The 21,780-nt window shown below is 49.1% G+C and overlaps 8 protein-coding genes across 8 annotated transcripts; 3 read left to right on the forward strand and 5 right to left on the reverse strand.

Annotated features, from left to right (window-relative positions):
- Positions 1 to 466: 466 nt before the first annotated feature.
- EDB91DRAFT_1243701 (uncharacterized protein) lies at positions 467 to 1,706 on the forward strand (the record flags this gene model as incomplete). The annotated part of the gene is made up of 5 exons (XM_041322330.1): positions 467 to 713; positions 762 to 779; positions 835 to 1,121; positions 1,169 to 1,502; positions 1,552 to 1,706. The coding sequence occupies 5 exons, from the start codon at positions 467 to 469 to the stop codon at positions 1,704 to 1,706; spliced, it is 1,041 nt and encodes a 346-aa protein (XP_041182144.1).
- Positions 1,707 to 2,759: 1,053 nt separating this feature from the next.
- On the reverse strand, positions 2,760 to 3,842 carry EDB91DRAFT_1045166 (NADP-dependent oxidoreductase domain-containing protein; the record flags this gene model as incomplete). The annotated part of the gene is made up of 6 exons (XM_041313169.1): positions 2,760 to 3,006; positions 3,058 to 3,429; positions 3,485 to 3,565; positions 3,620 to 3,641; positions 3,690 to 3,757; positions 3,805 to 3,842. 6 exons carry the CDS (start codon positions 3,840 to 3,842, stop codon positions 2,760 to 2,762), a joined length of 828 nt encoding a protein of 275 aa, XP_041182145.1.
- Positions 3,843 to 4,017: 175 nt separating this feature from the next.
- Positions 4,018 to 5,380, reverse strand: EDB91DRAFT_1326867 (uncharacterized protein). Its single transcript, XM_041325237.1, has 4 exons — positions 4,988 to 5,380; positions 4,753 to 4,936; positions 4,478 to 4,695; positions 4,018 to 4,420 (listed from the first exon to the last, which is right to left on the reverse strand). Exons 1-4 carry the CDS (start codon positions 5,289 to 5,291, stop codon positions 4,140 to 4,142), a joined length of 987 nt encoding a protein of 328 aa, XP_041182146.1. The 5' UTR covers positions 5,292 to 5,380; the 3' UTR covers positions 4,018 to 4,139.
- Positions 5,381 to 5,561: 181 nt separating this feature from the next.
- Positions 5,562 to 9,535, reverse strand: EDB91DRAFT_1105570 (Mg-transporting ATPase). The gene is made up of 15 exons (XM_041317432.1): positions 9,409 to 9,535; positions 9,308 to 9,348; positions 9,033 to 9,249; positions 8,729 to 8,971; positions 8,524 to 8,678; positions 8,291 to 8,472; positions 8,140 to 8,247; positions 7,922 to 8,086; positions 7,152 to 7,718; positions 6,630 to 7,093; positions 6,506 to 6,576; positions 6,354 to 6,447; positions 6,175 to 6,300; positions 6,039 to 6,123; positions 5,562 to 5,981 (listed from the first exon to the last, which is right to left on the reverse strand). The coding sequence occupies exons 3-15, from the start codon at positions 9,239 to 9,241 to the stop codon at positions 5,721 to 5,723; spliced, it is 2,730 nt and encodes a 909-aa protein (XP_041182147.1). The 5' UTR covers positions 9,242 to 9,249; positions 9,308 to 9,348; positions 9,409 to 9,535; the 3' UTR covers positions 5,562 to 5,720.
- A 519-nt stretch (positions 9,536 to 10,054) lies between these two features.
- On the reverse strand, positions 10,055 to 11,162 carry EDB91DRAFT_1105575 (yippee zinc-binding/DNA-binding /Mis18, centromere assembly-domain-containing protein). Its single transcript, XM_041317433.1, has 5 exons — positions 11,036 to 11,162; positions 10,921 to 10,976; positions 10,804 to 10,860; positions 10,648 to 10,751; positions 10,055 to 10,599 (listed from the first exon to the last, which is right to left on the reverse strand). The coding sequence occupies exons 1-5, from the start codon at positions 11,135 to 11,137 to the stop codon at positions 10,538 to 10,540; spliced, it is 381 nt and encodes a 126-aa protein (XP_041182148.1). The 5' UTR covers positions 11,138 to 11,162; the 3' UTR covers positions 10,055 to 10,537.
- Positions 11,163 to 14,833, forward strand: EDB91DRAFT_1105585 (Vps53-like protein). The gene is made up of 18 exons (XM_041317434.1): positions 11,163 to 11,475; positions 11,523 to 11,668; positions 11,718 to 11,868; positions 11,919 to 11,989; positions 12,041 to 12,168; positions 12,220 to 12,522; positions 12,575 to 12,695; positions 12,750 to 12,856; positions 12,916 to 13,169; positions 13,221 to 13,248; positions 13,302 to 13,413; positions 13,468 to 13,550; positions 13,601 to 13,825; positions 13,875 to 13,944; positions 13,996 to 14,066; positions 14,122 to 14,191; positions 14,243 to 14,314; positions 14,386 to 14,833. The coding sequence occupies exons 1-18, from the start codon at positions 11,304 to 11,306 to the stop codon at positions 14,776 to 14,778; spliced, it is 2,577 nt and encodes an 858-aa protein (XP_041182149.1). The 5' UTR covers positions 11,163 to 11,303; the 3' UTR covers positions 14,779 to 14,833.
- Positions 14,834 to 15,020: 187 nt separating this feature from the next.
- EDB91DRAFT_1243705 (uncharacterized protein) lies at positions 15,021 to 18,167 on the reverse strand (the record flags this gene model as incomplete). Its single annotated transcript, XM_041322331.1, has 6 exons — positions 15,021 to 15,384; positions 15,419 to 17,062; positions 17,116 to 17,396; positions 17,431 to 17,566; positions 17,646 to 17,883; positions 18,002 to 18,167. The coding sequence occupies 6 exons, from the start codon at positions 18,165 to 18,167 to the stop codon at positions 15,021 to 15,023; spliced, it is 2,829 nt and encodes a 942-aa protein (XP_041182150.1).
- A 492-nt stretch (positions 18,168 to 18,659) lies between these two features.
- EDB91DRAFT_1243706 (uncharacterized protein) lies at positions 18,660 to 20,496 on the forward strand (the record flags this gene model as incomplete). The annotated part of the gene is made up of 6 exons (XM_041322332.1): positions 18,660 to 18,753; positions 18,807 to 18,874; positions 18,940 to 19,058; positions 19,120 to 19,579; positions 19,626 to 19,857; positions 19,907 to 20,496. The coding sequence occupies 6 exons, from the start codon at positions 18,660 to 18,662 to the stop codon at positions 20,494 to 20,496; spliced, it is 1,563 nt and encodes a 520-aa protein (XP_041182151.1).
- Positions 20,497 to 21,780: the final 1,284 nt, after the last annotated feature.

A 21,780-nucleotide genomic window follows, 5' to 3' on the forward strand; every position in this document is an offset into this window, starting at 1 on the left:
CGTCTCCAGTGGAGAACGGCCCTTCTGCTGCAGACACATCGCTGGCTGATGTTACGATGACAGAAGCATGAAATACTCATTGGCCTCCTCGATGCATTAGAGTGCTGTCTTGACTTTTCATCTTTTCTTTCGAACGTGGCTTGTGCCCTCGCGATCGAGGCTCGTCAACTGTATCACTTGCACGCTCATTGTTGAAGCTATTTTACATTCTTACTTGACCCATTATTGCCTCGTGACGACATATGCGGTACATATGTTCCAATGCTATGCTACGTAGTATGCTCTTGTGTCTCGGGATTGGTGTGAGCCCATTGTTTTGTGCAGCGATCTCCATCTGAGGCAGACGAATACAGTAGCCTGTTGGAGGTTGCGTAAGTCGCGTAAACGGTAAGGCGAAAGAATAAGTTCCGAATTGGGACGGACACAAGACGAAGACGAATTCTTCCGCTCATTTTCACTGTTTAAAATGGGCTCCGTTATACAGGACCTCCTCAAATTACCCAGTCGACGTGTATTGTTAGCTGCGCAGGGATCGTTGCATTCGTGTAGATATATCAAGCATTTACGCGGCAGGATCCAACCAGTAGTCGAGGTGGGAACATCATGGCGCCAGGCACACATACAGTATGGTGTCCGAGGTTATGCAAGTTCATCTAGCAATATCAAAGAGACCAAATCCGACGGTTTTCGAGAAGGGGACAAGGTGATCTCCGGTGAGTTCGTAGGTGTGCGTCACAACGATGAGTAATGACCAGCTGTAGAGAGCTCCTCTTCAACAGGTATTACCCAGATCTACGATAGCTTTGAAGAAGTTTAAGCATTTCGTATGTTTAGACACTTTCACTCCGAAGCAACCCTCGAAGCACCCTCTCGAAGTACAGGATCTTCCAGAAATACCACCTTTTCCCGCTAAACCAACCCTCCACATATCCCCGGACGATGTCACAACGTATATCCAACCATTGATTTCGCGTCAGTGGAAAGTCAATCGTGTCAAAGGAGTCGGTGAAGACGAAGTGCTTTCTCTGAATAGGCGTTACGAGTTCAAGGGCTTTAACGATGTCATGGACTTTGTTCAGGGAGTCGCGGACATCTCACGGGAAGAAAAGGCACGTATCAAAGTTCCCCCGCACTTTCCAAGATAATTGACTCGTCACATCTAAACTAGCATCATGCGCGGATCGTGATCGAGTATAGCACCGTCCTCATTTTCACGCACACGCATTCAGCGTACACATTCCACCGCTTAGAAAATGGAAAACACGAGTTCAAAAAGGTTCCAGGGCTCACGCGGCGCGACATTCGATTTGCTATAAAGACCGAAGAATTGCATGAAACGTTCAAGGCGCGAGGGCGCGCGCTGCAGTTCGTACCTGCAGCGCTCGTCCAGCTACAACGCTGGTCTATGGACTCGTTGCTACGAAGATATGGTAAAACTCAGAAGGTCGAGACGATGGAAGACGTTCAGAGTACATCGACAAGCAATGCGGTGGAAATCCAGCGTGAGGTTTCATTCAAGGCTGCTACGATCCCTGTTGAACAGTTATCAAGGCCTCGAAAAGAAGGCAGAGAAAGCGGCTGCAGCGGCCAAGACACGTAGAGCCGCGCGGCGAGACTTTGATGATATGGATCAGGATATGCTCTCCGAGGCTTTCGCCGCTATTCAACGGTCGATGGACAAACTCACGTCAAGACCACGACGATAACGATACGGGATGAGTAAAACGTTTTTACGCAGAAGATCATTAGAGCTTTACTTCCAGAAGCCTATTTTTCATGCCTGCCTCTCTGAAGCCTCTGAGTCATTAATTACTGTACGCCGTGATATTGGTTGACTTCCCGTAAGAATTTACAGAAACAAGCTTGTCTGTAAAAGTTTGACCGCTCGACATCGGCTAATTTACGGACAGAATCTGTAAACCGTATGAACTCAGCAAGACGATGGACTGGGAACAACACCAATGATCCAGACGACAACTCCGTGAGCGAACCATCTAAAAATTACCCGAATCAGACATTTAGTGCGCTCCGACAATTTACAGAAATCTATGGAGGGGTAGCTCTATGGAGGGGTAGCTACCCCTCCACAGATTGGCAGATTTACAGACGAGTGCCGTTTGACAGGCGTTGACAGCTACCTTCCAAATCCAGCGCGGCTATTCGGCTAAGGCATGAGAGATTCGTCTGTAAAACCTTACGGGAAGTCACCCATTACTGCGTGTTGGTGGTCATCACGAGAAACAAATTTATTTACTGTGGCAACCGACAGACGTTCAATGTCGCGATCGACAAATATATCTATAAAACAGAGATATAGATCCCTAGAGGAGTGTTTTTGACTACAACCCTCCCATTCGAGTCTGGGACTCTGTTAAAGGGGTGTGGAAGTTTCTTTCCGATCATTGAGATCTAGATTTTCGTGTCCGGCTTTGATTCAGACATTGAGTACTGAGTGCTCAGTGGTTATGTCTTTTGTTGACGGTCCTCCCTGTTCTCTTTCTCGTTCAGCAAAGTTAAACAATTGGTATCGCAACGTTAAATATACCGGTATCGCATTAGGTTGGCTGTTCTACATGGAACACTCGTCGATTTAAACCATTAGCTAATGGAAGGACATGCAATGACTAGTCACTGGTCATGGCCCACTTTCTTGCGGAATTGTCAGAACAACAGAACTTTATAAGTATCGGTATTCTATTCTGATCTTCAAAATAAAGCAGGTAGAAAAAATGGTCTAACAGCATGCATTGTCTTCCTCCTCATTTCCATATCAGATCTACGATCTTTTTATAATCGTCCAGCACCTCCTCCTTGAACACTATGCGCTCGGCGGCGAGATCTTGCTGCATGTGCAGCTCACTTGTGGTTCCACTGAGGGGTACGACGTTGTTTAGTTGCGCGAGTTTAAAAAGTACCTGCGCAGCCGTGACGTCCAGCTTATCGGCAAGAGAACTGGTGTGCGAGTGCGTCAGTAACTCCGGGGAACCCGTCAGTGTCCAAAACGACCTATTTGATCGACTGTCAACAGAACAACTCTGCAATTTGAAGCTAACGCACTGGTAGATAATCCCATTCTCCTTACAATACGCCCAGACCTCTTTGTCCCAGGCATTGCCTTCATACCACCTGTTCTGTACGATCTGCACCTTCCTTTCTCTTTCCAGCGCCTTCAGTACTCCGACATCGTACACGTTGCTAATCCCAATGGTGCGCAAAGTCCCTTGATCTTGCGCAGCCATAAGCGTACGCCAGGCTTCGATCGTTAAGGGCAAGGTTCGGAGAGGAGAGTGGAGAAGGTAAGCGTCGAGATATGAAGTATGCAAGTTAGCCAGTGATTTGGAAAGGGAACTTTTGATCTGGGCAGGTATACTGTCTTGAGGGTTATATGGGAGGGGCTTGGTTGGGTCTTGACCAGGAAAGGGGGTGAACCTATGAGGAAACTTCACTTCAAGCTGCTAGAGGGAAACCCGGAGAGTTGACGTACTTTGTTTGAAGGTAGATATCCTCCCGCTTTATGTTATGCTTGTCTTGAAGAACCTCCAAGGCCTCCCCCACAAGATCTTCCCTGTGGACATGTCTAACATTAGATGAACCAAGTAAAATACAATGCAGTGCCTACCTGTAGTGTTTTGGCTGACATGCTACTCAATGTTCACGGTGAGCAACATTCAGCCGGCCTGGGCACCCACCTGTATCTACAGCTCGGAAGCCTTGGAGGAAGGCGCTTATTACAAGGTGAGCTGTTTTCTCCCCCTTCCTACTTGCCAATTCAGCATACCGCATTCTGGCCGGCTCAATGCTCACCATGCTGTCCCATAAATCAATTTCGGCGCTAGATTCATGACAGGAGTCGGTCTTGCAGAGCTGACAGGACTCAGTATAGTGGAAGGTTCGAGGCTCATAGGGTGGCGTTTGCATGTCTTGTATATAGGTCTACTAGCATCATGAGAGTAAGTCCACAACAGATCATCTGTCCATATCTCGTGACGTCATGTTCATCTAATGGAGATAGATCAGCTTTCGACACAAGAGGTACGAGTTCGATTCCGCGCAGGTTCCCCTGATAGTTTGCAAGAATAAGAATAAGAATATGATGGATCACGCTAGCTTCAGGTGTTAGACCCAAGTCGTCACAGAACTTACGAAATAAACCAAACTCGATGATCAGTTGGCCTATAAGAGATCTTGGTACTTAAAAGTAAACGATCTTCACCTTCCCAGAGTTTCCGACAGGAGTAGCCAAATGCTTTCACCGTTCCTGTGTGTGGTCCGACCTTTACATCGGCCTTTTTCTTTGCTCTCTCGTCTCTCTTTATATCAATGTCTACGTCCGCATTCCGCCGCTTGAACGTGTGGAAGTCGTCTTCATCAGCACCGGCACCATGCCCCGTCCCAAGGAAAGTCGCGGTTCCAGATTGAGCTGCATCGTATACATGTCACTCAGTCGATCACGGTGGATTAGTTCTAAAATACATGCCTTGCTTTCTCAGTCCACAGTCCTTGGCTAAATGAGACGTTTCGCCACAAAGTTTGCAGCAGCCTCCATTTGGATAAACGCCCTTGTCCTTGTTTTGTGGACAAGATGATACCAGGTGACCCTTACCAGAGCACACAAAACACGATGCAAATGGAAGGGGATTGTGAGGGTCTTCTGGGGCGTTACATCGCGAGAGATTATGCTGATTTGAACCGCAACTAACCAAGCCCCGTTTGATCCGTCGTTCGAAGGGACAAAGTAGAAAGGGGACGCACCGATAACATATACCAACACTACTTTGTCTCCTCGGACCACCAGCACGGGCTTCGTTACGTGTGGTTGGACAATCTCTTGCAGCGTGGCCTTTTTGGCGACATGCAAAACAAGTCGTATCTGCATGTCTCTCCGCGATTCGTTTCTGGCGTCTCGTTTCGGAACGTTGGCCAGGATCTGGCCGAGCTGAAAGCGTTCACTACATGAGGCAAATTTTCCTCGTAACGAAAGTACTACCTTTGGGCTTCCGTTTATCCTTCAGTTTCTTCTTGGGCACAACTTTGGCTTTCTCAGAACCCTCCGCATCCTGTGCCTTATCCTCAGTCGACCCAGCTCTTTCGCCGCTACCGTCACTGGGTTCTTTTGGTTTCTTTGTTCGTTTTCTTTTCTTTTTTGGAGAAGCTTGATCGGCGTGTGGCTGGCTCTCGGATGGTAGAGTAGACGTTGAAGCTTGTGGCCCTGGTTCTTCGACAGGTGAATCGTCAGTGAAACCCGCTTGCACATGCGTGCGTTTTCGACCAAAGTTTGTGATCCGCGTCATCGTTTGTTTCTCAGCACGGCGCAGACTGAAGTGTGCACTTGAAGTGACGATGCGCCGCAGCGCAGACTCGGTTTGCACGAATTTTTTCACCCTTCCCTTCTGGGAAAAATACCTCCTAGGCATGTTCTGCAAATCATGCCTAACGAACCATCATGACTCCAATTATTCATGTATCTTACAAGACCACGGTAATTGAACTTCAATGCCATGAATGTTTTCTTGCTAAAGTACTCGTGAGCTCATTGCCACACTGTTTAGCCAAGCTATTCAGATCGATGAATGAAACATTTGATTGCATTGAAGTCTATCCTTTAAATTCGATGAACTCTAGAATGGAAAAAGTGGCGCAAATGCCATTAACACTGTAAAATCCACAGCACAACCCCGTTAACCCTACGACGTTATAAACCTCAACAAACAGTTATTCTGTTAGAGCCACTCCTTGAACGCAAGTTGATAAAGCGTTTTGGCAACATGCACGACCAATGCATAGCCGATCACCATCGCTGATAGGTACGCGAAGAAGAGGGGCTCAGGCGGGGTTAGCTGTAGGGCAGTGTTAACCTTGGGAATGTATGGGATTGCAATAGCAATGCCAGCGATAGCGAAGGTGGTGAAAACGACTGGAGCCGACGCGCGAGACTGGATGAAGGGGATCTTGCCTGTTCGCAGAAAGTGGATAATGAACAGCTATTCCTTGGTCGTCAGCGCATATGTCGCATTTGTGGAACTTAATTAGGATCGCACCTGTGTCAGGGACCCCTCGAGGAACCAATCCGTCTGTGCACGAGGGACAAGTGGGCTGTCAAGCGTACGGATACCATAGTGGAACCTGGAGCCGCAGGATAATGGACTATTGTTGATCGTGAAAGAATTTACTCACCAGTTGATGCAGAAGGTGATGATATCAAAAGGGCTTGAGAAGGGACCCATGCAAACCATGAAACGGATGATCGATTTCGCTCCCCATGTCCTTGGTGACTCCAAGTACTCAGGGTCAACGTTGTCCCTGATATACTCTGATAAGCGTCAAATATTCGACTAGATTGTGACGATACACACCAGGGGATCGAAGCCTGGGAGAAATCATACAGCAGGTTCTGGACGAGTAGCTGGAGCGGGAGCATGGGCTGGTATGGAAGCCAAGCCGAAGCAACTTCAAAAACATACCGCATCAATAGGCATCAATATGAAATATCAACACAGACACGTACCCAAGACCGAAAATATGTTACCGAAGTTAGAAGAGGTTGCCATCTTGATGTACTTGATCGTGTTAATGAGCCTGAGTTTCTCATTCAGTGGTCTGCTCCAAAACCCACCCCCAAATGCACTCACGTAATTCTCCCCTCGATCACACCGTCAACGACGACACCCAGGCTCTTCTCAAGCAAAATCACATCTGCCGCTTCTTTCGCAATCTCGGTTCCTGAATCCACCGAGATCCCGACGTCAGCACCGCGTATAGCAAGAGCATCATTGACCCCGTCTCCCAAGAAGGCGACTGCTCTCCCACCATCACCCAAACGCAGAGCTTTCACGACTTCAAGCTTCTGGTAAGGCGAGAGTTTGGCAAAGATGATGCAGCGATCAATAGCATCCTTGTAGGCATCTTGATCATCTGCAAGGGCTGCAAGCTGGGTGCCAGTGAGAATGAGCCCTTCCTCGCCCTTAGAGGAGGAAGAAGCCTCAACATCCTTCTCGTTCTTGCCAGTGAACGATTGGCAAGGCGCTGGGATAAGCCCGAGGTCACGAGCCACTTTTGCGGCCACAGTAGGAGCATCGCCAGTGAGGATTCGTACCTGTTTTAAATTGCAAGATCAATTGCTATATAAAGGAAAGCGCGGATGAGGTACATACTTGTACGTTCAATTTGGCCAAATCTTTGATTGCCTGGGCGGCATCCGGTTTCAATGGATCAAGCAGCCCAAGGAAGCCAACGAAGGTAAGTTCGCTCTCATCATCGGAGGATATAGTCGTGAACGACTTGATAAGTTGTTCTCTGCAGGCCACAGCGACAAGACGCAATCCCTCCTCATTCAAACGCTCGGCAGTATTGAGAATCTTCCGCCGCTCGTCTGTTGTGAGGGTTAATGTCATTGAGGGGGAAAGATCCAAACCAAGCGGTTCCGAGACATCTGAGGAAGGAGATTGCGTGTGGTTGTAGGCTGACACGCACCGGTCCAAGACTTCTTCGACTGCGCCCTTTGTGATCAACAGCCCCTCAGAGCCATCGCCACCAGGTCGCGAAACTAAAACCGACAGAAGGCGGCGTGACGAATCAAAAGGAACTTCGCCCTGCTTGACCCAGCCATCTCCGAGAATGTCTATGAAGATGTCCTGCTCGCTTTCATTAACAAAGTCAACGATTGCGCGGTCGATTGGACTGCGGGAACCGGTCTGCAGTGAGGAATTGATGAAAGCCAACTTGATAGGGAAGTTGTGAAAGGTCTCCTGCGCCCGTCGTGGACATTGAAATGCGCACGAGGTCAGCGGTGAAGCGTCCCTGTTTTGTCGGAGCAAAGAACCCGAACTGCGCCAAGGTTCTGGATCGCATCAAAACGCTTCACGATGACTTTTTTGCGTGCCACACGAACAGCAGATAACGCAAGGTTGGACGTCTATATCACGAGCGTCGTTGAGAGCCACAGCACCAGAAAGCGATTGGTACGTACCACAATCATTGGCAACATTTCTGGAGTAATGCCAACTGCAACAGCGATCGCGAACATGACCGCACCCTTCCAGTCTTTGCTAACGGCACCCTGAACGATGAATACGAGAGGGGCCATGACCTGTTCAGAGAAGTCAGTTTCATTAAATAAAATCCGATGAAATATCGACCCACAGCCATGAAGCCCATCAAGACATAACTGACTTTCTTGATGCCGATCTGAGTAGCGTTTTCCGGTCGCCGTTTGGAGAGCTCGCTGGCGATAGCAGCCATGTAGGTATCCTTGCCAGTCGAGACGACTAGTGCAGTGTCCATTTCCCGTGACAACAGATGTGCCCGCGAGACAAACATTATCATTGTGCAGTAAATCAAGCTTTTCTTCAGGACGTGCGGCAGCAAGGCGCACGGTTTTCTCGATGGGCATCATTTCCCCCGTAAGCGAAGCCTGGGTGATTGTAATAGCCTCGGCCAAGATGAGAACGCAATCACCGGGGAAGACATCACCGCCTATTATTAGAGTTAGTCTAAAATGATGAGAAGATAAAGGTAATAACCTACTGGTCACAGCTATGATATCACCCGGAACAACGTGCCGCTGATCGATTTCGAGCTCTTCCGAGCTAGAGCCTCGGGAACGAAGAACACGAGTGTTCGTCGTGACTGACTTGATCAGATTGACTGCTTGAATCATGGACTTCAATTCTTGCCAATACCTGGGGCGACGTCAGATTATCTCATGATAGAGAAGACAGGGTTCACAAACCTCAAGCCGGTTGAAGCGAATACCATTGCCATCATGACGACGAACGTGGGGATCTGTTGGGTGGCAGCGCTGACAATCGCGAGGATGGTCAAAAGGATGTTGAATGGATTGACGATGGCCGCCCAAAGCATCTTCAGCGCAGCGAGAGGACGTTCCGCCACAGGTGTGTTAGGTCCATGAGTTTCGAGTATCAGTGAAGCCTGCTCATCAGAAAGGCCGCCGGGGCTCCATCTGGATTCCAATCTTAAGGAGGGGAAAACGAAGAGATAAACAAAAGGACATGTGGTAGAAATGCTGGACATACGCGAAAATAGCCGACACCGGAATCTGCGCGAAACGACTGAGTGTGATGCAGATGAGCTGCTCCTGCTCCTCCCTTCCGACCGGTGTTGGCGGGACGGGCGACTTGCTACTCTCGATGTCTAGAGCAGCTATATCAGGCCCATGCTTTTCTAAATTTCCAAGGGAGGAGCGGGAGGATAACAGCTTTGCAATGGTGTTGATTGAGGGCATCACGGAGGCTTCATTATAGACAGGATGAGCACAATGGACGAGTCAGGAATTTCACCTGATACAAACCTTCTTTCCGGAGCTGGAGCTACTGACGGCGAAAAGACCAGCTGCAAGCATTGTGATCTAGTACTGCTTCTGAATGAAACCAGTCAAAGAGAACAACTCACTGTAAAGACGAGATACCATATGTATGGAATACAGAACCAAGGAGACACAGCTTTTATATGCGCTGCACCGTGCCAGATTAAAAAAAAGATCAATTTGATCTTTGATTGATCTTGCTGTAATCCATCGAAACAACCAATGGGCAGCCAGGTGATAAGACACACTCATCCCACGGACCCTGTCGGACCGCTTCAAAGCACAAACATCGCACGTATTTTTTTAACCTATCTTCAGGCCCAGGATTCAGGAATGAGGAGTGCCTCATTTTCCATCTATCTCCATGAGTGATGCTTGAAGATCCCAAAGCTGGCCACTCTTGACCCGCAATCCTGAGTTTCATGTTGCATAGTTTTGATACCGGACCTACTAGGTTATGGCTATCTACTAGTCGCCCATATAACGACCAAGGAACAACGTGTAAAGAACAACGTGCGCGCGTCCAAGTATTTCGACAGGTTGACGTCGTCTATCTTCCGGTAAGATGATAACCCTGCTGATCGGGCTAAGTCTGGCTGTCTGCTACTCTGTGAGAGGCTATGTTATAATTACGGTGACATGCGTTCAGTTTCCATGAAGAACGGCTAGCATCAACCCTTGAACCCTCAATGAATCTCGTTTGAGCATTCCTTGTGATATGTCCTGAACTTACCATCTAGTCACGGTCCATCTGTCCCTGATCACCTGGTGTCATTAACTACTCCGCCCAGATTATCATAATCCTGGTTGGGCAGGGATCCAGCGTCAACTCGGTTAGGGAGCTGGCGTGATCGCCTCTCACGACCTCTCACCCGTGAGCAGTCGAAGTCAATGTGACTGTCAATCTGCGGCGGAACACGCAGCCGACCCTACCAAGTGAGATGGCCTTGATGACGGAGATGCTGCGAACAAGACACACGACCTCTGGACGCACTTTCTGCGGATGATAGTAATATGAGTCGAAGCAGTTCCAAAGCAGGTAGTTCTAGTGATGTGTGTAGCAAAGAGCCATAAGCAAACAGAAGTTGATATATCAATGGCACGTACAACAAAGGCAATTGACACCGAGCGGCGTGCTTGATGTATAGAGTATATCTTCTATCAGCATGGCCCATTATACAAACTGTAGTAGAAATGCTTGCAATAGGTCGTAAATCATTCATCCAACTTCCAGTTATTCTCCTTCACAATTTTCTCGCGTTCAAGAAGGTACTTTCCTATAGCACATAAGACAGTAGTAAACCACGATCTGTACAAGGACCGACCTTCCTTATATTTCTGAGATAAATCGGCTGCCTTATGATAGTACCATCCAACACGATCATTGCACCCCATGCAGAAGATGTCAGCAACGGTGTGGACACCTGTGCTAAGAACCACGGCTGATAAAAGGGGGCAGACAGCAAGGGTTGTATGCTCACAGAAGTGGGCGGTCTTCTTTCTTTCCCAGCTTCACATTGATCGCTGAGTGCATGAGACTGGGTTGAGAGAAATCATGTCACCGATTTTGGTGATTAATAGAATTGTTTGTTACTGACAAGCCTCTGCCTTCTCTGCCTGAGAATGACTTGCTAATAAGCTCGTCCTGCAACGCCTGAAGATGCATAATCATGATGAATGCGTGGATTTAACCTTTTCAACATCATCACGCACCAGCACCGCTGAACAGCTTGCGCAAATGAATCTGGGATGGTCGTGGTAGGTAGAGATAACCTCCTTCCTGGTGTCACTGTCAGGACTCATGCTGGCAGACATGGTGTAAAACGCTGATCAATGCATCTTCAGAATCACGTCACAGAAGTTCAGGTCGCTGAATTTGGCAAACCCTACGCTTGACCGGAAGCAATCAAATTGACCTGAATTGCTAACACTACGCAGAACAGTTGCTCTTAGCAGCTCTTCTGCAGGGTTATCACCTCGCATGTCCGCACGTTCGACGCACGGACGCCATGGACATGCTGAACTTCCACAAGAGGTCATTGTTGCAATCCAACGCATCCTCGAGCTCAATCCAGAGAACCAGAACGACCCCCTTGATGTACTGTCGAATGAGTTTAACCCAATAGATATGCTGAACCAGCTTTTCCCAGATGGTATGTCGGTATTGATGTGTAAATTGTGCCAACTGAACCAGGTACAGAGGCCTCGCTGAGCCAGCTGGAAACAGTTCAAGCGAGACTGACTCAAAATGAACGTGACTTGCAACGCGAAATTGATGCCCTCAAGGAAGAGCTAAGGCGCGATCAGGATCCCAATCGTATGCAGATGATTCAGGAAATGATTTCGGTATGCTTACTGTCCAACTGCTGGAGTCCTTATTGAAGTGTTATGACAGGACCTCCTTGGGCAAATGTCACGCATTCGGGAGAAAGCGACGGAATCCGAGGCTGTCGTGCGCGATATCACGAAAGATATCCAGGCTCTTGACCTTGCGAAAAAGAACCTCATCCTCAGTATGACAACACTCAAGCGCTTGCAAATGCTGGGTATGTTTCTTGGCGTCGCTGTCGCAAATATTCCTGCTGATACTTCAAAGTAAATGCACTGACACAATTGGAAGACCAAGCGAAAGAGAAGAGATATGGAGAGATTGCCCAGACGCTTGCAGTTCGTTTTCGTCTGTCTTACTTTGCAGCAGTCCTCTTGACTCGTCCGCAGGCTGTGAAACAGATATCTGCCTCCTTTAAACCTTACATCTCTGTCCACCGCATCAATCAGGTATGGAAACGGGTACAGCAAATTCAGGGCGAGATTCGCGCTCAACTCGAAGCAGAGTTTGACGCATTGTAAGTCACTTTTTGAGTCTGCTGAGACCTCGAATTGTGACTTGTGTTTAGCTACCTCCAGGACCCCGCCAAACCCTCAAAACCTGCTCAGATCATAGATGCCTGTGCTGTCGCTGATGTTTTAGGCCCTGACGTTCAGAGACACTTGATCGATCGTTATGTTGCACTTGAACTGAAGGAGTATCGGCGCATCTTCCGTGCCACAGACGAGGCAGGACACCTAGACAATATAAGCAGGAGGTACGCGTGGTTTAGACGCGTGCTCGGAACGCACGAGTTAGAATTGGGCCGCGTATTCCCCTCAGAGTGGAAGGTGGGATGGGCGCTGTTCACGAAATTTGTGGTTATCACAAGGTTTGTCTCGCCACGGCATATGCAGTCTTGACTGAGATCTCTATTTCCTCAGAGATGACCTTGCAGCATTGCTTTCTAAAGCAGGCTCCTCTTTGACAATCAAAGCCCTGCTCGAAGCCCTACAGCAGACAATCGAATTCGAATCGTCCATGGCAAAGAAGTGGTTAACGCCAGTATGTCAATGCCAAGCTTATCTCACTCCCTTGTTGATGTTAGACCCTTGAAAGCTCGATGAGATATTGGGAGCAAGTTCGCCTCCATCTTCAGCGCCCGTTCAGTCGATGTCCGCTGTCTTTGAACCACATCTTGGTGTCTTTGTTGATGCTCAAGACAAGTCTGTGTTTCCCTTTCCTAGTGTCTATATTTGCCGTATTTATGATATACTCTTTCTAGGGCTCTTGCTGACATGCTTGCCGCTCACCGAGGATCGCATTCGAAGGGAAAGCCACGAACATCCCTTGATGCCACCCCGCGCGCTTCTGTCTCTACAGATGCGGACGCAGGTCCCCCACAGACGGTACTCTCTTCGTCGACAGAGCTATTTTACTTTTACGGCCAGAGTCTTGAGCAATGCGCCAAACTCTCGACAGGACAGACATTGTTTGATTTGTGTACGCTACACAAGAAGTGGCTGCGCATATATGCGGGTGAGATGACCTGGGCATTTATTATAGTTATGGTTCTGATCTGCAATATAGAGGACGTCCTTGCACCACGGTCAAAACGGTTTGTGACATGTAGCCAAAGACTGCTGGATCAAACATCTAACGCGTTTGCAGCCCGATAACACAAACCCGGAGGTCTATGGACTCGCGTTTTGATGTTGCGGATTTACAACAGGCTGGCCTGTTGATCAATACAGCAGACTATTGTCAAACTACGGCTCTGGAGGTCAGTCCACCGCAGCTGCGTGAAGTTTGTATTTAGCAAATTTCCCGGATATAGCTCGAAGAGAAAATCAAAGAGAAAATCAAAGACAGCTTTAAAGAGAAAGTAACATTGCAGGCAGAACGCGACTTGTTCATGAGGTATTCCTGCTGTTTTTGTTGTCTATCTCTGATCGCTAACGCGAAGCCAGTGCTATTTCTGTGTCTATCACGATGCTTTTGCGAGAGTTGGAGGCTACCTGCGAGGGTGCTTTCACGACATTGTCCCGTATGTCGTGGGAGAAACTGAACCAGGTCACTGGACAGTCTTCATACGTAGACGATCTTGCTCAGGCCGTTGAAAGCTTTTGCGAGACTATAAAGCCATTGATCGAACAAAAGAAATATTTGAGGAATTTCTTCGATAAGGCATGCAGGTTGGTTGTGTACTTCTGGGAGGGAAAGATGCTGATAAATGCACAAAAGTCTTATCCTGATGAAGTTCACGAACGCAGTAGTGAAGAGTCGACCTTTGAGAGAGATCGGCGGAGAGCAGGTACGTTGGAAGTTGATCTGTTCTCCATCAACCTAACCCAAAATATTTTAGCTACTGATCGATCTGGGTGTTATTAAATCTTACCTCATGCGACTGCCAGGTGAAGCAATAGTAACGCAGGGGTAAGAATAACCTCCTGTATCTTGAGAAAGGTTAGCTCATAACCTTATTTCATAGATATACCCGCAGCCTTACAAAGAGCACCACGAGGCTCGAGGCTCTGCTCAAGGTCATTGTGACACCGGTGGTAACTACCTTTACATCTCCCACCCTTGTTCTGTCACTCACATGCCATCAGGACCCTCCAGAAGGTTTTATTCTAAACTACACTCTCCTCATTGGCGATGCTTCGTTTTCAAATTTCCAAAAGGTCAGGATCCATTGACATCACCTCGCAGCAGTTCGTTAATTAACTCCTGTCTTCATTTTTCCTGTTACTAGATCCTTGATCTGAAAGGTACACCGAAGGCCGAGCAGAACAGCCTTCTCGATTCATTCCTCACCATTACGAGCACCAAGACAGATCTAGACAGCACATCATTCCTTTCCACTCTCGATATGGATCCCCCCTTGACGCTCGCCGCGACGCTCGGCAGCCCAGGCTCCAGCAGAGTCACGCTGCCACTGTCAATCGCTCCAGGTGGAGTGGGCACTGTATCGGATATATTCGGGTCACTTGGGTCTCCGCCATTGAGTGGACCACCGACGGGATCCAGCACTGATGGAAGCACTTCCAGGGGACTAGAACCCACACAGAAACGAGAGGTCTTCTCTGATATCAGGCGTTTCGTCACTTTCGGTCTGCGGCGATCGGAGACCTTACCAACTTCCTAACTTCTAATACTTTGTACTCGGCCCGGCGGAAATATACACATCACCACCGAAAAACTAAAATTGTAACAATGAAAAATAGTATTGCGGTAGGGTACAGATGCGTGAATGATGACCCAAGCGAGCGACAACGAGCTCGGTCTGCTAGATTTTTCAGACCAGAGCATGATCAGTGCAGAAGGGGTATCTCCAGAAATCATTGTAAATGAGAGGACTTCAGAGATATCGTCCAAAGAAATTCATCTTTATCTCTGAGAAGACGGCTGCTTGTCATCTGATTCACTCCGCTGTCCACGACTCCACGAGCCTTGTAATGGTAGTTGCAAGCCTGACGACCCGGATGTCGAAGGCCGAGGTCTGGGACCAATCAGCGAGCCCACCCGATAGGGAGCTCTGGGAGCAGATCCTCGAGGGGATGTTACAGGACGAACTATCCGCTCTGCAATTGTTGGTGAATGGGTTGCATGACCAGCCGCAAGACGGGCCGCAGGAGTGTGTGAAGTAACGGGTGTCATTCCGAGCACACGCTGCACAATGTACGGCGGTGGGGAGTTCGGCTGCGAGCTAGGGAGAGGCGGATGTGGAGGTAGGGCGGAGGCTGCGCTATTCCTTCGCGAGTCAATGTCAGTGTATTCGGAATGACTGTGGCGGAAATAGACAGTCTGATACAGATACAGAGAAAGGTATGCTCTCTGTGGGAGAGCTCGCGTCTGGTGGGATACTTGAACGTAGGGGTTTCGGAGGTGCCAGCACCTGCTGGATTTCTGGGGGTGATGGTGGACGAGGGGGTGAGAAGGAGTGGAGTTCCTCGTGCTCGCTTTCGCGCTGGTAGTCAATATTAAAGGGGTGTGGCATATGTGATGAAGGCGGGATAGTGATAGGGAAGGGAAATGAGGATCCGTGAGTAGTGTGTGTAGCGGGTGCAGACGGCGAGGAATGAGCATTGGATTTATCTGAAGGAGTTCCGTTGTGAGACCCCTGAGACGCAGTGTAAGGAGCATCAGGTCCAGGACGCATTGTTTCACTAGGTCTATCACGTTCAATGCGCACCATCCGCATGGACATATTATCGCTCCATGGCGTGTGGTCCCCGCTATGCCCCAATTCAGCTGCAGCTGAGCTTAGCGTAGTGGCCTTCGATTGCCGACGTAACGACGAATGATGCGAAGAGGTGAAGTCGAGAAATGAGTAGGTTCCTGAGGCAGGCGCATTCTCGCTCGGAGGCGACTCTGATTCCGAGTGGAGCATGATAACCGGGACCGACTCAGGACTGGAGCTCTCAGGCTTGTCCTCGTGGATGCTTTGCTTCCCATCGTCTCTGTGGGCTTTTCGGTAGAGTCTGGCACAAACCCGAGACCAACTACTAGCCCCGCTCACACTCGTCCGTCGTGAGTCCTGACGTCCCGTAAGCTGGCCAAGAATAGCTCCCACATCTACCCTGAACGGGCTCGTCTCTCTCACTTCCAGAAGTCGTGAGCCCCGTCGAAAAGACGCAGACTCCCTGCCATCCTCCTCCGTTACGGCACCCTCTATTCCCGTAATTGAGCGCAACGGGGAAGAGAAGAGGCCTGGCGCTTCCGACGTCCGCGGGCTGAGGGAGAGCGTCGCAACAAGTGTTTCATCTTGCCGTGATGTGAGGGTCTTGGCATCCGCATCATCGTCATCGTACACGTCCTCCGCGCCCACCCCTCCCACACGCAATTTCGGAAGTGTCACTCTGTGATTTCCCATTTGTATGTGTCCTTTCCCCATGGAACCAAACAACGTGTGCGCGACAGGATTGCTCCAACCTGGCGCTAGTTTCTCAGATTCCGGTGGAAAACCCAAGGCAGTGAATTCTACGGTGAGTGTGTTGGTCGACAAGCGCTTGTCGTGGTCTCGTTCCTCATGAGGAATTGCAACGTGGGACACGGAACGCGACCGTGTGTTGTCACCATGGCCGCTGCTACTGCCTCTGCTTTTTGTTTTGTGGAAGAAAGGGAAAGTGCGTTGCAAGCCGAGCCCGAATCCGTACCCTTTGCTGGTACTCAAGCTTGCCATTTCGGTCTCTTCCTCGCCTGGAGAGCTAATGTCAATGACGCATTCTGAGTCCGTCACGTTCCTGTTGCTTTGGCGGCGGGAGGAGCTCGATGGCGGTTTCCGCCTCCTACGAGCACGGGGGCGGACAACAAATAGCCAGTATACGAGGATGCATGCCAGGATGACCGATAGAGCCACACCGAGTACAATAGCAGCAATGATTCCGCGATGATTTGGGCTGCTTGACGAAGCCAAGGTAGAGGTGGTACTTCTTCTGTCGGTCAGTATCTGGGCAGCAGTCTGAAGAAGAACGCGACGCACATGGTCATATTGCCAAACGTAGTGACATTCATCCCGCCAACTCTCAGAGCAAAAGTTGTGTTCTGAGTGTTGGTGAGAATGAGTGTATGAGGAATATCTTGAGGCAAATCGGTTGCGAAGAAGAGCAGTGCATTTGAATTATTGTACGAGGATAGAGCGGAGAAGGTGGTGGTGATGTTATCGATTGTGACAGAATAATTTCCGGAATATGAAGACACGAGGCCGTAAACAGTTAAGGCCGATCCTGGAATCAGATTAGGAACATAATAAGACCAACATAACTAGCAAAGAAGTAGAACGTGACAACTTGCCTACGAAGGTCGTCTGAGCGCGGTCACCGGCAGTATTAGACATATGCATGGAACTTCCCGTGCTGTCAGTGACATAACTCCACCGGCCCACAAATGCGATGTCATTATCGTCGTCGATGGTCGTTGAGTTGGCCGTTGAGCTGATAATGATATTATCAGCATACCAGGAACGAGAGAACAAGCGCCATGGCTATGGCGATGAGACAGCAAAAAGCTCACTTGACAACGCCAAGGGGGGCTGTATAGGTAATGAGAGCCTTGTCGAAAGCCACATATGAGTCTGGAGTAGTTTGGTTCGTGATAGTCGTCAATAACAAGGTGTGATTTGTGTTGTTTAAATCGTGAAAGGATGCAAGGATGGAATCCGGGTCAGATGTATTTGGAGATATGTCAATTCCGTCCAATGTGATTTGATAGGTTGCTTCATGAGTATTACCCAGGAGATCGATACCAGTGCCTGGGGAAACGATGAGCGACTTAGTTCATAATTTTGATAAGTTGATTTTGCGAGAGCTGTGCTCACCAGTTCCATTTAATCATAAAGCTTGCCTCATTGAGGTTGGTGAAGTGTATACTGTCTCCTGCGCCAACCTGACCCGGAGAAGAAGAAGCACCTGAACCCGAGTAGAACTGCTCCCACCCTGCAGAAGGGTTTGGGCTGAGAGTTGTGTCCACGAATGGGAAGTAGACAATCTCCGGCGAATCATCCTCGACGTAGAACTGGGATAAGTTACCTGCCATTCATCCGATGGGTGACCTAGAACTACGATGAGGGGAATAAAAGTTAGGTGTGCGAACAAAGCAAGTTATAAGAAGAAAATGGCGCTGAGGAACAGCATGAAATTGAAGAAGAAAGACGCTCACCATTCGGCTGCAAATTCTGCCTCGAGGTCCAGACTAGGACGCTATGAAACGCCGTGCGACAAGTTAGAAAATACTTGTCACAATGACTGCTTCATGTAAACTGGATGTCCCTAGTTAAAATAAGGCGCTAAGCTTGCGTGAGTAATCTGTCGCCGCAAGCAAACAAGTAAACCGTAATTAACTCAGTGCAGTACAGTGCTGGCAATCTAGATCACCATATCAACAAACCAAGTCACTTGACCTTCCCGAGTCTTCCGCGACGGGCTGCTGTCACCACTAGGGCACCATCCTGTGTGTATTGAATAAGTACGTTACTCGTCCACGGCGCACGCTCGTGACTAAGTACTTATTACTTGACTGGCCAAGTCGATGGCGACGATCATTGATCCTGACAATCTGCCAAATCCTGGTTCTACTTTATTCCTGCCGTCCTTGCTCGCCCATATCCGTGCCGCTGCCCCCGGTCTGCCACTCGAACCTATCATTATCAGGTTTTACTTCTCTGTATTGTTTCAGGGGACAGAAATCTTATACTGAGAACCCGCGAAGAGGATATCGGTCTTGTGTCCAGACTTGCGACTATAGTGAGCATGCTGAAACTTATAAACCGGCCATCTCAATAATATCTCGCGCATTAAGTCGCTCACAGTCGGTCTTCGGTTACATCACCCACAAACTTAGATGCCATGCTGATACCAAGTCTCAGACACCCGCTAAATTTCTGAGATATCTCTTTCTTCCACCCCCAGCTGCCACCTGCCACCGATGGTTCGTTATCATCCCCGCACAATCACTACAGGCACCATCGTTCATCCACGACCGTACGTAGCAGGAAGTCTTCTTTTCCGAGGTCTATGTCTTTTCCAAGTGACATTGCGCGGCCCATTCAGCGTACCTCGCAACTAACCTCTGATGATCTGACCCCCGGAACTGATGGCGGACCATTCACGGAAACCCACTCAACGCCGACGCGCCTGAGCCTCCAAACTAAGCCCTCTGTACCTAATTTTGTTTCTAGTGGCAATACGACCGGTCACCAACGCCATGCATCGCATGTCAGTTCAGATGTACTTAAAATACCATCTGCAATTGTCGTCTCCGGATTAGAACATGCTAGTTTACCTGCGCAGCGTGCTGTCCTGCGGACTCTTGCGGAGAAGAAGCTTGTTATGGGGGATAACCACTCAGACGTCGAGCCAGAACTGCAGTTTGATCTGCCAGATGACTTTATCATGGTTTATGTATGTTGCTTAGATCCCCAGGAGAAACCTCCTATATACAACAGCTTGGTATGTACATTTCACGCAACATCATGTCTCATCTTATTTGTTCCAGCTCGACTGGTTTGCTATGAGCACGCCTATCAATGTCCAACTATCCACGCGAACCGCAATACATCAATATCAACCTCACCGCGCCTCAACGCCTTCCACAGCGCTCTCCTCTCCCTCGATACCAGGGTACTCGCTCCCAAACGTCCTTTTGTCCGGCCCGCCAACCCCTCCTCCACCACACAGCTCCATGCCCGTCATACCTGCTGCGTTCTTGGCAAGGCTCAAATACCTATGTGCCACCGAAGTTTGCATGCGCCCGCCGCTAGGAAATCTACCTTGCAGACCTATTTACCGCGACGCGGCATTTTGGTGCGCTAGACGCCATGATGCTCACCGCCCGTGCACGCCAAGATGCGGAGGTCCTTGCGCGGGCTGCTCGGGTGCTCGGGGTCGATCAAACAGGGGCAGAGCTGATTAAGGAAGTAGCGATCGGTGCTACCGAGCGCATTGACGAGGACAGCCTTACCGAACGGGAGTACACCCGCACGAGCACGAGCACGCAGAGCTTTGAAGCACTTATCGATGGCTCCGCGCTGCCATTCCATGTGCCTGACGTGACTAGCGTGCATACGCACCGCAGTATGCAGAGTACGCCCATCAAGAATGAGGAACCACTAGAACTGGATGTGTCCGAAGCGGATGTGGCGAGGATTTTCCCGAGGGTGGTGTCGCATCGGGTTAGGGTGAGGGATTCACCTGTGGATGAAATTTTGAGTGGCGCGGTTTGTGGGGCTGTGAGTTTACCGGGGTTCATACCTAAAGGGATGAATTCGGACTGGGAAGAGGGGCCCGTTGACGTGCATGATCCAGATACCGTTTGGGAGCGGGAAACAGTCAAAGATATATTGGTACATGTACTTGCCAACGTATGACTTGTTATTCCCAGTCCATCCCCCTGTTGGTATGGTACTAATCCACCTGTCGAATGATGATTGAAATACCTTACATGACAGCGGATCCTGCATACTTGCGGCGTGAGGCAATAATGACTTGGACAATATAAATGGAGACAGGACCGTACAACCGTCATTAGTGGCGTCAGAAACACGAGGACACCTCTGCCGTGTGACTAAGAAATAGCACTCTTTCCTTGCTGTATCTGACAACATCCAATAGTCTCTAAACTGAACAGCGGAGATCTCTATTTTTGCTGGCGAACCTTACCGGTTCTCGTACGATTTGATTCCTCGGGTTTCACGCCTTTTGAATTCAATTGCCATAAAAGGCAACGTTGGCCCCTGATTTGCGCCACAGGCTCACAGTAATCCTTGATTAGCGCTCCGAGTCCGGGAATGAAAAAATGATCCTATACGGACCCCCGTCTGAAAACCGGTGCTGATAACAAACAATAAGCTCCAGAGAATGGGAAATGTGTGAACCCTATGGCTCCGGGTCAGAAAGATAATGTTGTGAGACCAAAACCGAGGTACATCGAGGACACTGGACAGCAGCCGACGGTTGGCAGATTAAGTCCACAACGGCAACGCGGGGAGTTCAAGATCTTGGAACTGAAGCCAAGACCGTTACGTGGCTCTCAGCAATGTGGGACTGCGGAGGTACATAATAATTGCAATATGGACGACTGAGTCAGGTCCCATCAGACCCGTCAGCGAACACGATGCTCGACACGGTAGGAAAGGACCCCCGAATATAGGTGGGGATGCCTGATTTCAGGTAGGTGGCTGACGAGTCTGGATTATTGGTGACAAATTTTGCAGTTTTGTCTGGGGAATTTGTCTGGATATTCGTATCAGACCTTCTGGGACCAATATCCTATCTGGAGTGTTTTTGCAAGACTAACGAAATCTTGTCCACCGCACGAAGTTCCAAGATCATAGACATGATTTAGATGTCACGGTGTGCTGTACAAAGTACTTCTATCATTGGAAATGCGAAAGACGGCTTCTGCCTGCTTGTTGTGAGTTCCTGTAATGGCCGATAGCTGGAGCGCTGGAGTTCCAGAAACACAGCAAAGCTTTGAGGGTCTACTTTGAGCATACGGCAGGAGCAACACGAACAGGTCGGAGATGCGTCTCAGAAAGTCGTCTGAACAAACATGCACAAATGTGCGTGCTTGTAGTGCTGCCCAGTTTGATTAGTGAACAGCACGGAAAGTGCGCTAAAACGCGTGCTCGTAGATCTGCATGACAATATGT

The sequence above is a fragment of the Suillus paluster genome (assembly GCF_016628075.1).
Source record: "Suillus paluster strain FC165 chromosome Unknown EDB91scaffold_5, whole genome shotgun sequence".
Taxonomy (NCBI): Eukaryota; Fungi; Basidiomycota; class Agaricomycetes; order Boletales; family Suillaceae; genus Suillus; species Suillus paluster.